This window comes from Symphodus melops (genome assembly GCF_947650265.1).
Source record: "Symphodus melops genome assembly, chromosome: 12".
Lineage (NCBI taxonomy): Eukaryota > Metazoa > Chordata > Actinopteri > Labriformes > Labridae > Symphodus > Symphodus melops.
The window spans coordinates 9,021,551-9,035,343 of NC_136702.1; the positions used below are offsets into that span (position 1 = coordinate 9,021,551).

A 13,793-nucleotide genomic window follows, 5' to 3' on the forward strand; every position below is an offset into this window, starting at 1 on the left:
AGGACAGCTACAGTACAGTAAAACGAAAATGCTTCTTAATCTTTTCAAACATTATCTTAAAAGTAGATTAATTTTAGTTGATGTGCATGTGTTCTGGTTTTGGAAATGCACAACTAGAAATCCTAATGCAGCAACCCGTACAGAGAAAAAAACATTTCTACTTCATAAAAGGACAAAAAAGAATTTAAAAAAAAACTGTTTATCTGGCCATCTTACCTTTGAAAGTTGTTTTAAAAACATATTCAAAGAGGAAGCATTGTTGTTTATTTTCGGCTACTGTTATGATTGTATTTTACTCACTTTAAAAGGTATAGGTTATTTATCTTTTTGGATTTTTTAAAAATCTTTTGCACAGCAAAGATAAAACAAATGTTTGAAACAACTGAGCTCTTGGGTTTGTATATTAAACAAACAAAGTGGGGCACTACTCGAACACTTCACTTGGACCTAATGACACATTTTTTAGTGTTTTGCTCAAATAGCATTACCATATTTGAGGGCTAAGCTAACAAGGTGTTCAATTTAATAAGTCTATTATATGTACCCTTCGTTATATTAAAGTAAGGAGGCTGATTTGAGTTGGAGTATGCTTTATGGGCGGTGGAGGAGGTGACCAGGGACTCCACGCGCGTATTTCATAATGTCATGGTGACGCGCGAGGGACTTGCAGCTGGTGCTGCCGTGAAACGTTGCTGCCCCACTCGCCGTGTTTGGACCTCTGGCTAGGAAATGTACCTTTTATTCCTTGCTTTGAATCACACATAAGATAAGACAAACGAGACCATGTCGGCTCAAGGATTGTTAAGCAGTGTTTTCTCATGCTCGCTAAGCCCAAAAATCATTTCCAAAAGGAGGCTGAGGCAGACGAGGAGTTTGGACCCGGCGCTGATGCGACATTATGGGACAGAAGTTGAGGAGACGCCGTATAAAGTGAGTGTCCTGGAAGTTTTATAATCCAGGGGATTAAAGTTGTCAGATTTGTTTTTTTAGATATGCAAATGTTGTGTTATTGGTGCTCTGACGAAGTCGGGATTGTGGGTTTGATAAAGATGTGTGTGACGCGAGTTAAACACTTAAAAAATAACTTCTTTATAGTCCACTAATTTATGACTTTACTTTGGGTTTTGCATTTCAGTTATATTGTCGATGTGCATACACTAGTCATTAGACTGCTTACAACATTCTATGAGAGGACAGGACCAGAACTCAAGGCTCAAGTCAACGCTTTAGAAAAGAAAGGGTCCAAATTCCGGAAGAGTGTGGAATTCCCTTAAGAATGTAAGCCTGGAAGCCTATAGGACTCTGTGTAGTACCCTTTGAAGTGAAAAGAACACATTGTTTTTACTTTACTGTTTTAAATTACATGCAACAATAATTGAAATTAAAAAGAAATAAAAAAAACTAAATCATCTTACACATGTTCTATTGCAACATCCACATTCCCCCAGTATGTGACTAACTGGATAAACAGTGCAGCACAGTAAAGCTTCACGTGTGACCCAGTAATGCTCTGCTTTTATAGGTGCGTCACCAAACCACACAAATGATTCAGCTCAGTCACCCTTGATGAAATGATGTCAGAAGAAACCACTGCTTGTTCCAACGTGCAGTTGTTTTTGAAAGAGGTGTAAATGGAAATTTTTGCTCTGCTTTTTTTTTTTTTTTTTTAAAGTCCTCCTATATTCGTTCTTACATTTAAAGGCTTCCTTTAATCATTGTCATTTAAACATAAGTAAGGGTAGGGAAGTAATTTACTAGATTCACGATTTGGATGAATTTGTTTCTTTTGCCTTTCAATTACTACAAGCAAGTCAGCTGAGTTATTACTGCATATACTGGTCGTAACACATGGAATATGATTAAAAGCTGTTTGTCTTCATGAGGAGGTACACTGTCATGTCATTAGCAAAGAGGAGAGGGAAAAGACATTTAAAAATGCATTATTTGCATCTCTTCTGCTGTTAGAGACAAATCTCTTCAAGATTTATAGTCTTTAGTCATGTCCTATCTTCTTAGTTTCAGCCAGTTTGGACTGCAGTGCTTAATCTGGTCCTCATGGTAACACTGTTTGTTTAGTATAATGGAAACCTGCTCTAAGACGTGACATTATAATAGGCTTGTAATGAATACCAGCTACCTGATCTCCCTTACAAAAACAAGAAGCCAGCTTACAGCCAGAGCAGTTTGAAATGTAATCACAGTAAATCTAATTGAAGTTGATTAATGCTGAAGACAGCTCTGTGTCGGAGAGGATATTTAATGTGATTCATTACGTTGGGTCTGCATGCTGCTGATGCCAGAGAGCTACACTGCAGTGAAACACTAAGCATTGTGAGTTAAATAAAGCAGCCTTCACAGTTGACAACAACCTCAAACAGCTCTTATATATATTCTCATTAATCACAGATGAGTTTTTAGAACCACTAACTCAAGACTCAAGAGCTCCAACCACCCGAGGAGGAAAAAGTTCTGCCAGTTGAGCTCAGGTCGGAGGTCATAGATGCTGCCTGAAACACATGATCACGCTGTCGGCTTAAACTGGCACTAAGTAGGTGTCTTGCAGTATGCAAACCTTATTCTAAATCTCTAATGAAAGTCACATTCTGTAAGTGGGAACATATCCAGAGAGTGGTTCACTCGAGGACAGCTGTATCTAAGAGACCGCCGAACAACACTGATGAAGTCAGGCCCAAAACTCTGCTGCACCTCCAGCCAATAAAAGGACCACCTCCACAGAACTCTGCTTTGAATAATGAATACCATACTACATACGTCCTGTAACTCAAGTCACCAGGGCCTCTTGTCACAGTCACTGTTTTAAGGTTCTTTATCCAGAGAGTATCCTTTTTATTGTTGAAAAAAAAAAAAAATCACACTGGCAAGAAAGTAATTTGTACAAGAAAAGGTACAAGGCTAAATCTTGCAAATGAAGAGTTCACAATAATGATTTTGATTCCAGTGTGGAAAGGGGTTTTTGTCTCGAGCTTAGGATATGCTTTGTTATGACCTGGATGCCTGTGGGCAGAAACGATCTCTGAGCGATAAGCAGCTCTTACATATTCCCGGCATAAAAACACTTTTTACTCCTTAAGGGAGGAGCATAATATTTTTATTTTTAATCAATGTTTAAAACGATCTAGTATTTCCCCTAGGTGGAATTTTTGGACTTTATAAGAGATGTACTCAGTAAGGTTTAGTAGAGACATGGATGGAGCCTGCACTCTTAAATTCTCACAGCCGAGCAGCATGCTCTGATCCTTGGCTGGAGTCCCTCAGGAACATATTTCTTCCCACAGGAGACTTGTCTGTTATTCATAGCATGGAGCTAAACCTGCTTGGCTTCAAGCTGAAGCACCGTGACATCTAATTAGTGTCTAATAAGACGAACATTAAAGACTTGTATAGATGTAAACACAGACAGTAAATCATTGGCTGACACCCTGTCACTTTCATGATTACATGACATTCCAGCTATTACTTTTTTTTTTTTAAGTTTCGGACTTTACTCTTTCACAGTTATCTACTTTATGTCACATTCAAGTTGCCACAGTCGACACAGCAACATACACTTTCATATCATGGTCCAAAAAGAAATCAAAACCATCAATCAGTGAAAGTTTATATGATCTTATTAATATGAGTTCTTTTGGTTTTGATGAATCACAAGCAAACACTGCTTTAAAAACGCTAGCTTACTGTCTGTTTACCTTTGTGAACTGCACTACCTCTGATCTGTGTTTATCTCCTGGTTTCATCTTGCCAAGCACATTGCATCGTTGATCTCGTCTTCAGGGCTTTGGAGGTTTGTTGACTATCATAGAAAAGGAGGCAATACTGGGCTAATGTTTAATAACGCTGGGCTCCAATCCACATAAGTGCAGAGCATTGGCAGGAGCCATGTTAGATTCATTTCAAATGAATTTGCATTTCATTTTGGGATGTTGTTGTACTCGCTTCTGGACATGAAAACCTTCAGAAATATTGGAAAATATTGCTTTTTGATGAATGTGAAAACTACAATATGAACAGTTCCTCAGTATCACATGTTTGTACTTTAGGTTTTCATATCGTCCTCATGAAAAGTAGTACGTCGAAGATCATACATTTTTTAAGGAACCGTCTCAGTGTTTTACATAAACTAAATCCACTTTGATTGAATGCAAAAAGCTTTCAGTAAATTCCTGTATCAGTCACAAAACAGACATGTAACTAGAGAATAAATCTTCCTTTGGTCACGTTTCTCTAAAGACAGTACTTGTGAAGCCTTCGGTGGGAGCCATTCATCATTCTGTTGCAGCAGTTTCGTGACAAAATAAGAGCATTTATCAGAGGGACAAAGATCAATGGTCAACAGTTGGTAGCATCCAAATAGAAGATTTGTAAATGAATATAGGCTGAAGCAAAGTCCAACATGTCCACGAACAGCCCGTTACAGATGCCGTCACTTTTACGAGCCCTGCAGTTTTACATGGAACATATGGTGCGTGTTATTTTCACTTTAGTTTTTGTTGTGCACGAAAGCAACAAAGGCTTCAGCCACATGATTCTAATAGCTCTTAAGTTCTAATGGCTCCGTCTGTCATGGGAAGATGGAACATTACAGTCTGGTTCAGAATTGTATTTAAGCGTACTATGCTGTGAGATAACACTGAATGCATTCTGTATTCCTTTGAGTACCATGACGGGAGTGACTCCTCACTCCACATTACCAACTTTGGGCCGACATCAAGGCCAGACCATTTCTCAATGTTGGATTGAAGTCGGGTCCTGTTTTGTTGGCTGACATCAAATCCCGACCACTTCCTCAACATTCCCCAACGTCTTAATAACCTCATGTCCCCAAGTATGAGCCTACTACGTTAGATCTCAGCTATTTCCCAACGTTGGATTGAATTCAGGTCCCAACATCAGGCTGTCGTCAAATCGGAAAGATTTCCCAACATTGGATTGACGTCAGGTCCCTTGGTCTGGCAAAGATCAAGTCCTGATCAGACCAGGTCCTGACGTTTGGCCGACTTATCCATATGTCAGGCTAATGACACGCAAGTCCCGATCATTTTCCAATGTTTGATTGACATCAGGTCCCTATGATTGGCTGACATTAAATCACAGTTGCCTGCCTTCTTGGGATTTTTTTTAAATTAAGAATTTATTCATAATTTTAATGTTGACTTAATAGCCAAATATGATCTTTAAATTTCCCAACATTAGCTATAACAACATATTGAAACCAAAGGATATTTAGGAAGTAACAGAGATATCTACATCATTTATTAGAAAGGGAAAGTAATAGAAAGGTGTCATTACACTATTGTTCTCTTAAGAGCACATAGATATATTGATTTATTAGAATGTAGTAATTGCTATTGAATGAGTTTTGTGGTTTTGTTTTTCCCTCCCAGTTTCGAAGGACAGCCCGGGTTATTTATATTTATTCAACACTCCAAACACACCTACTTGAAAATGAGTGGACGTACCATCAAATGGTGACATTCACAGTTTTTTAACATGTTTCATTTTTGAGTAGAGCTTGTGCATGAAATAACCATGAAAGAGTGGATTGGCTTCTGTGGGAAGACTTTCCCACAATGCCCCATTGAATAGCTTCCTGAGCGCTTGGACATATTCATCACCTCGCTGGGTTTAGTTCATGTGGCTTTGATTGATGTAATCTGAGCTTCAATCTGGCTATATTGTTTGAACTTTTCATGTTTCCTTGTATTGTTTTTAAGGGATTGCTACTCTTTTTGTTTTTCATTCAAAGTGCACTTAAATCAAATTGAACCGACAAAGAAAATTAACCCTAGTTAAGGAAGGGTAAAGATCATTTATTGACTGATCTGTGAAAAAAACAACATCTGATTAATTTATTGATCATCAGTATTGTTTTTAAAAAAGACATGTTTGATTATCATGAGATTGATTAGTGAAGTTTTTTTTTTTAATCTTAGAAATCAGAGGGAACAGTTCAAAGTAGTTCCAGTAGTGTACCCAAGTGACACTGAGGCCATACACTCAAAGATAATATCTTAAAACAGTACTGTATGATTCATCCAAACCCGCTGATTATGAAACATCATGACGGGTTATCACAGCAAAGTACTTGGAATGCGTGAGCGCGGCAAAAAGCGTTGATTTGATGACGTCACTCATTGACTAAGATAAATGGTGGGAACCCGGCTTACCCCCGTATCAGATAGGAAGTAAGTTTCCACGACCCTATCGTTACACAAGAGGAATGTCTGAACTAAATGGGAAGGTAAACATGACTATGTAATTGTCTGCCAATCATCAGTTGCCATGCTCACAAACAAATCAACCGAATACAGTGCACTCAATTTGCTTGACAATCAAATTGAAGCAGTGCGGTGGGCTTTTGTAAATAGATATACTTTACATGTCGGTGACACATTTAGGTTTAATCAAAGGCTGTTCACACATCTGGACTGCTTCTTTGTACAGGCAGGTTTGTACTGTACTCATCGTACTGTGTTTGTACGTGAAACTACTATGCTACTGCTGCACACTCCCCATTGTTATTTAAATGCAGAGGAGCCACTTTAGTGAGTCTTAACCTAATTATGAGCTACTGAGCCTCTTTAAGACATCATTCATCTGATTGGCTTGACTACAGTGGATCAAAGCTTTTTTAATCTCCAGCATGAAAACGCTCTGAGGTTGAGGATTTCAAACAGAATCATTTGCCCCGTCATTAGCGCGGCTCTCAAAACTTCATAACGGCTCTTCACTGGGCAAAGTTTACTGATAGAGTATTGATTGATGTGTTCAGGAAAGGCTTATTCAGACGTTAGCGGTGCATGCGTCTAAATGATGCGCAAGCTCATGCAACCTATTGCATTGAGAGGGGACAGAATAAAGACGAACTATTTGGCATTGCAGGTGTGACTGGTTGTGACCTCAGAACGTGACAGCAGTGGTAGATGTGGTTAGTGAATATTTGTGTGTGTGTGTGTGTGTGTGTGTCCTCAGGGTGACTTCACCTGGAACAGCGTGTCGGGACGCAGCGTTGGCCTGAAGCCCGTCCCCCTGCAAAGCCTTTCAGAGTTGGAGAGGGTCCGCCTTCAGGAAGTGGCCTTCAGGCGATTGCTTCGCGATCGCGTTCTGGGCTGCCACATCAGCATCCCTAAATGTATTAAAACACACACACACACACACACACACACACACACACACACACACGCACGCAGACGCACAAAGTCAATGCCTCTACCTTCCTTTAAACTCAGTTGATATTCAGTTAAAGGCAAACACTTAACACAACTTGTCTTATAACACACAGGCAGAAAAACACTTTTTGAAAATGTGTAAAATTCATTAGTCAGTGATTACAATCAACATTGCTGCTCAATGGATTTCATGTCGAGAGCTAATCTGCCTTAAACAAACTATAATTAGTTTTGTAATCCCTGATTTGCGTACTCAATTAAAGGAGTTCTTTTTCCTGTTTTGTAGTCATTGCATATAAACTAGAGTTCTTTAATAAACCTCTCCTTTTCAGACGGCCACAAGCACAAGAAGTCACTGAGGAGGAAGTTGGATTCATTATCCAAGGAAAAGAGTAAAGACAAAGGTAATGTTCAATTTACTGTTTCAGGTTTTGCCAATTTTCTTGCACTTGAGAAGCTGTTGGACATCTGTATAGACTCAGTGAAGCATCCATTCTCAGCTGTTTCTACCCGTGGAGCGCTGATCTTAATCTGCAGCGCAAAGGACAGAAGTCTCAGAGGGAGCCGTGATCTTCCACTGCTGCCTGCAAAAAACAATCTGGCAGGAAAGTGATGTTCTCTGTCAGAGAGGCAGTCGAGGGAAATAACAAAAACAATCTTAAGTGGAGGCTCATTCATTACAGCCTGTCCTCCGGCGTGGCCAGCCCTCTCTTTCCTCTTTTCTGTCTGTCTGTTTACAGAAGCACTTCAGAAAGTATGTGTTCCCTGACTCTGAATATTGAGCGAGAGCTGCAGAGTGCTGTGCACACTCAATATTGGCATTTATTTTAAAGTTCAAGTTTGAATGGAGAGAATGAATTTGAGACAATATCAGGAGGGCAGAATATATAACTCGACATACAAATCTTATTCAATATCTCCCATTTGACTTGGAGCCAACACGATGAACTTTAAGTCTCCCTGTCTCACCCTTCCCCCCCCCCCTCCCCTCATACAGAGCCTTCGCCCCGGGCGTTTGGCATACCGCTGTCTCAGGTCATATCCAACGACCGCACACACAAGCGGAGGCACGACCCCCCACGGGAGGAGCACAGCGACCCTACCGAATTGATGCTATCCTTCCTCCAACTCACCTCCAGCTTAAGACGAGCCAACAAGGAGCTCTCCAGCAGCAACTCCTCCCTCAGCTCCACTTCTGAGACTCCTAATGAATCACCTCTGCCCAGGACGCCAGACACAGCCCCGCGGACACGCAGGAGGGTAGGCACATCTGTCGATAAACCTTACATGCTGTAAAGCGACGGGAAATTTCTGATTACAATACCACACTAGATTTCTCTGGGAGTCTGTGACCTTTTTGGATATTAACTCAGTGGGTGGATGGCGCAGCCATTAAAGGACTTTACAGCCTTTCATAACCAACAACACTCACCGCACAGTTGTCGCACATCTGCTTGACAGGGAGGAGTATCGGTGGATTGCATCACAGACCTTGATGATAACCAGTCTCGCCTGTTGGAGGCCCTCCAGCTCTCCTTGCCAGCAGAGGCGACCGACACTAGAAAGAAGCGCCATGAGAAAAAGCTCAGCCTTAACCCTATTTACAAACAGGTGCCCAGGGTGGTGGATCTCTGCTGCCAACATCTGGAAAAGCATGGTACACATCATCTCAGCTCAAATATAACAACTAGAAAACATAGCATCTTGTGATTCAGTTACAGTTTAGTTTTAACCACATGACTCGTCCAATTTAAATATCTCTAAGGATGAACATATGATGCGATGTTTGAACTAAGAGACCATCTTCCTCATTTCTCAGCTCTACAAACGGTTGGAATTTTCCGTGTCGGGAGCTCAAAGAAGAGAGTACGACAGGTACAGTGTCTGCTGCTTAGATAATCAAAGCTTTAATACTTTGAACTATAAGCAACATCTTGTGATTTTAATCATCTTTTTTTTTTTTTTTCACCCAGCTCCGTGAGGAGTTTGACCAGGGATGGGAGGTAGAGTTGGGCGTGGAGCACAGTGTCCACGATGTGGCCGCATTGCTAAAAGTATTCCTCCGAGACATGCCTGACCCCCTGCTAACAAGAGACCTGTACACGGCCTTCATCAACACATTGTGTAAGTTCCCGATACACATACATACACACAAGTAAAACAACACGTCTTCATGAGTTGGTAAAGTTGTTTGTTGTTGTTGTTTATTGACATCAATGGGGGGGGTGGCCTTTGTCCTACAGTGCTGGATGATTCAGACCAAGAGAGCGCCATCCAGCTGCTGATATTTCTGCTTCCTCCCTGTAACAGCGACACGCTGCAGCGCCTCTTCTGCTTGTTGTCCACTGTGGCTGCACATGCCGAAGACAGCCTGAACCATAAGGGACATGAGGTAAAGAAACGGTACATCCCCTGTTTTTGTAGCCTGAGATGAGATGAGAACCATACAGAAATACAATTAGCAAAAAAAAGGAAAAAAAAGTGTAAATATTCTGGTTGAAAAAGAAGTCTGTCACTCTGTCGTTCTGTCCGCAAGTACGATCAATATGCCGAAGGAATGAGCAACTGTCAACGAGTTATGCTCAAATAAACTGTTTGCAGTTTAAATGAGATTGTGATTAAGCCTGATAGTCATCAGAGGGCAGTAAGACAGATGTGTGCGACATCTGCAGCGTTTAATTTGTGGAACGGTGCTCGGCCAAAGTGCAGCACGTTAGGCATGATGACCCTTTGTGGACATCTTGATTAAATATGCAAATTCACCTCAAATCACCCAGCTGCACAGTTACCACACAAAACAGCGTGCCGCTACATATCACGTGTCCTGTTGTACATTGATTTAGTTTGCCGTGGACAACAAAGAGTAAATGAAAAGTGCCACATCAGTGCATACAGGACATCCACAGACAGAGGCAACAGAACACCGGCCATTTTGGATGGGAATGTGTGGACGTTTAAATTTCTGATCAATCATCACCACCTTCTCTTAAAGCAAAGCTTCTCTAAGCACATGCTTTATAAAGTCTGTGTGACCTTGATCCTATCCCAAGTTTTTGAAATGTTCTAACATAAATCTGAACTGCCTTTTGTTGTACTCTTAATCTTTTAGTGTGGAATTGACTTATGACTACTAATCCAGTGATGGAGATGACCTGTTTCTCACAGATGTAAATCCAATTTATTCTTGGCTTCTGTCCATAGTATACATAATGTAAGGGTGAACAAGAGGTCTGCTTATAGGTATAGGTTTGAAAACTTTGTATTTTAATGCAGAGGTAGAATTTGTGTAGTTTTGCTATCATCGTACTTGTGTTGCATGGCATACATGGTACGTGAAGTGGAAGAACTGTTCACTTTAACGTTGTCTACACTGACATGTTTATGTTCAATAGACTCTCCAGATAAGTAAACTCTTTGTTTTTGTTTAGATCACGGGAAACAAGATGACATCACTCAATTTAGCAACCATCTTCGGACCCAACCTTTTACACAAACAGAAAAATGCAGACAAAGAGTTTGCGGTCCAGAGTTTTGCCCGTGCAGAGGAGAGCTCGGCCATCATCAGCGTGGTCCAAAGAATGATCAGTTCATATGATACACTGTTTATGGTAAGAAAGCTATAGTTTGTCAAAAGAAGAAGACATTTAAAGAGTTTCTCTTTGGAGGAAACTTCTTAATCTTCGCATAGTAGAGCCGGCTAATAAAATGTAAAACATTAATTCCTGTTGCTCTCTCTTGAACTTTGTGAAATGAAGCTTCATGAGTACTTTAAGTAGTGCTTGGCAAATGAGAATCCAAATTTAAGAGGTTATTATGTCATTCCAGCTTTTTTATAGACACAGTGATTAAGAGTAAGGGTAAGATTGTGATCTACATTATGGTTTTGGCTTTTCAACAAAAACTCAAGTGTCGATGTTTTTCATTATTTGAAAATAATCCGTTAAAGAAACCACAGGGCAAAAGAGAGAAAAAAAACTGCCAGACATTTTGACCTGCATCATCAATCCTGCTTTTCTACGCTGCGGTTTATTATTCTGGCGCTTCATGAGACAGCGACCTGCTGATCCATTTGTATAATGCAATGTAAATGAAAAGCCTTGTAGTAAAGGAGTGATTCACCCATTAAAAGGGACATTCACCAATTGAAATGGAGAAGCTAATGTGTTTAGTGAGTATTTGGTAAAAACAAACAATTCATTTTGAACACTTGTTTGGATTGGACCCAGGTGCCTACTGACCTGCAGAATGAGGTGCTGATGAGTTTGCTGGAAACGGATCCTGATGTTGTGGATTATTTACTGAGGAAGAGGACCTCCCACAACTTGTGAGTTTCCAGCCTTCTTAACAAAGCCAAATGTATTACACCTAATGATACCACCCTGGATGTATTTAATGCATTTGAGAGGAATCATAAAGCCGTCTTGTTTCTGCAGAGGGCAAGACCTGCTCAGAGCAGAAGAATCCTTCACACTGTCTGACAGATGCTCATCCCGCGACTCCGTCAAAGCATCGAGTGGAGAGGTGTCTCCCTATGACAACAACTCCCCTGTGCTGTCAGATCGACTGCCTGGTAAACACCTGGAGGAGAGCAGTCCACGCTCACAGAGAATCGACAGACATTCAGCGCAGTTCAAACTCAGCGGCCGCTCTCAAGACGGCTCTGGCAGCATCTCTCCTACACTTTCAACAGACAAAGGTAATAATATACTGAAGTATTGTAAAATGGGAGTCAAAGGAATAGGTTAAATCTGAAGGTTGAATTATGCTTATTTCACGTTCTTTATGACCTTTAGAGAGAGAGATTGAAGCCATTGTCACATCCGTATGATAATGCAGGAGCCAGCAGCCTGTTAGCTTGGCTAAGCATGAACAATTGAAATCGGCAGTTAGCCTGACTCTGTCCAAGGGGCAACAACAATTTTATATTGCATATCTTTCATACACATATGGTTATATATTTGCACAATACACATACATTTAAAAAAAAAAAAGTTGGAATTTTATATACTTTATTAATCCACGAGGGGCAAATTGTGGTTCGCATGCTGTGATGCTGCTCACACACACAGGCCTGAATCACACACATGCACAAAGGCTATGCATTGACGGAGAGATGTCAGAGCGCAGCGGACCCACTGGAAGCACCCCCTTAGCTGTTGGGGGGTTTGGTGCCTTTGCTGAAGGGCACCTCGGCAGTGCTTGAGAAGTGATCTGGCACCTCTCCAGCCACCAGACCAACTTCCATTTTTTGGTGAACCGGCAGTGGCTCAGTCCATAGTTAGTGGCTGCTGGCTATAGCTTTATATTGAGTGTTCAAACATGAGCGTGGGATTGATCTTTTCATCAACCTCCCAGCAAGATCAAGCGAATTCCCCCAAAAATGTTTTTCATGGATTTGTGTCAGAAATGTTGTCAAAGATGTGAAAAACGTTGTTCGCTTTCGCAAACAGCTCTTTCAGCTTAACTGTTAAAACACATGAAGAAGCTTTCTGAAAGGATTATGTCGGATGTTTCATTGACAGAATGATCAATTCAACCAAAGCAAGTAATCCTCTTCATCTTTTGTTTCCTTTTAGAGGCTTCATCTGAGAATTTCTGGGACACCTGGCATGAGCTGTTCAGCAAAGAGTTTAGCGGCCGTCACATGACTGGTAATAGATTTCTCTGAACATGTTGGTACAGATGGTCCTGAGATATGTAATGAGTGCTGGATGTTAATGAATGGTTTCTCCCAGGCTCCCTTGGAGACATGTCGGAATGTGAGTCGTACGGTTCATCAGAGGGGCCGAGCTGTCACCAGGGTAACAACAAGCCTGACAGACCACCACAAACCTCATTGGGCCTGCTGGAAGGGAGGCCACACCTCCCAGTGACTCACAGCAGCAGTGGTCTTCATGACAAGAGAGGACAGGGACAACAGCAATCATCATTACATCAGGGTTTGAGTGGCCAATCAGCGGCCATCGGCTCAGACAGTTTAGCAGAAAGGACAGGACACCCTGAATGCCCGTTGTTAAAGGGGAGGAAGGATGCTTTGACTGCTTTTCACTGCATGGGACAGCTGAGGGAGACCCATATTTTTCACTCCACGCCCTGCCTTTTCACGTGTAAGCAAGATCCCCAACCCCGACAGGAGTCCAGGCAAAGCCAGGCCCTAAAGAGCGACACAGAAAATGGCCCCAGTGCATCAAATGGCCCAACAGATAGGTGGCATATATGGCAGATACTATCAAAAGAAAACGCAGAAGCTCTGCCTGAGACGTTGGTGTGAGGCACACTTTGACTGTGTCTAACTACGACTAAGAAAACCTCTTGAACTCTGTTGTCTCTGTTAATAGGCTTTCTCTCGGACTGAATTGAACAACTAAAGGCCAACTGTTGTGTTGTTTTGTCTTTAACTTTCTATCAAATATATACATAAGGATGGTTTGATGAAATATAAGAACATTTTTAATGTGCTGTAGTCATGAATGATACAAAAACACACACTTCAATATAGCATTGAATGAAGTATACTTTGGATTAATGCATGTTTTTGATGCTGAATGTTAAATGTAGACTCCCTTTTCCGTGTAGTGACTTTATTGTAAAAGCAGCTAAAATATT

At 41.1% G+C, this 13,793-nt stretch overlaps 1 protein-coding gene across 2 annotated transcripts; it reads left to right on the forward strand.

Annotated features, from left to right (window-relative positions):
- Positions 1-620: 620 nt before the first annotated feature.
- LOC306833058 (rho GTPase-activating protein 6) lies at positions 621-13,513 on the forward strand. 2 transcript variants are annotated; one of them, XM_079358115.1, is made up of 14 exons: positions 621-731; positions 852-930; positions 6,991-7,150; positions 7,520-7,591; positions 8,185-8,447; positions 8,649-8,844; positions 9,007-9,062; positions 9,161-9,311; positions 9,431-9,579; positions 10,616-10,795; positions 11,414-11,511; positions 11,621-11,883; positions 12,764-12,838; positions 12,923-13,513. In XM_079358115.1, coding segments are annotated over exons 1-14 (2,280 nt in total). In that variant the 5' UTR covers positions 621-729; the 3' UTR covers positions 13,459-13,513. The 2 variants fall into 2 exon arrangements, with proteins under 2 accessions (XP_079214241.1, XP_079214240.1); XM_079358114.1 differs by having other exon boundaries at positions 622-930.
- The last annotated feature ends 280 nt before the right edge of the window (positions 13,514-13,793 follow it).

Coding starts and splice junctions, on each gene's coding strand:
- LOC306833058 (XM_079358114.1), top strand. CDS start 784: ATGTCGGCTCAAGGATTGTTAAGCAGTGTTTTCTCATGCTCGCTAAGC. Junction 11,512..11,620: donor AAGAGGACCTCCCACAACTT/GTGAGTTTCCAG, acceptor TTGTTTCTGCAG/AGGGCAAGACCTGCTCAGAG. Junction 11,884..12,763: donor TACACTTTCAACAGACAAAG/GTAATAATATAC, acceptor GTTTCCTTTTAG/AGGCTTCATCTGAGAATTTC.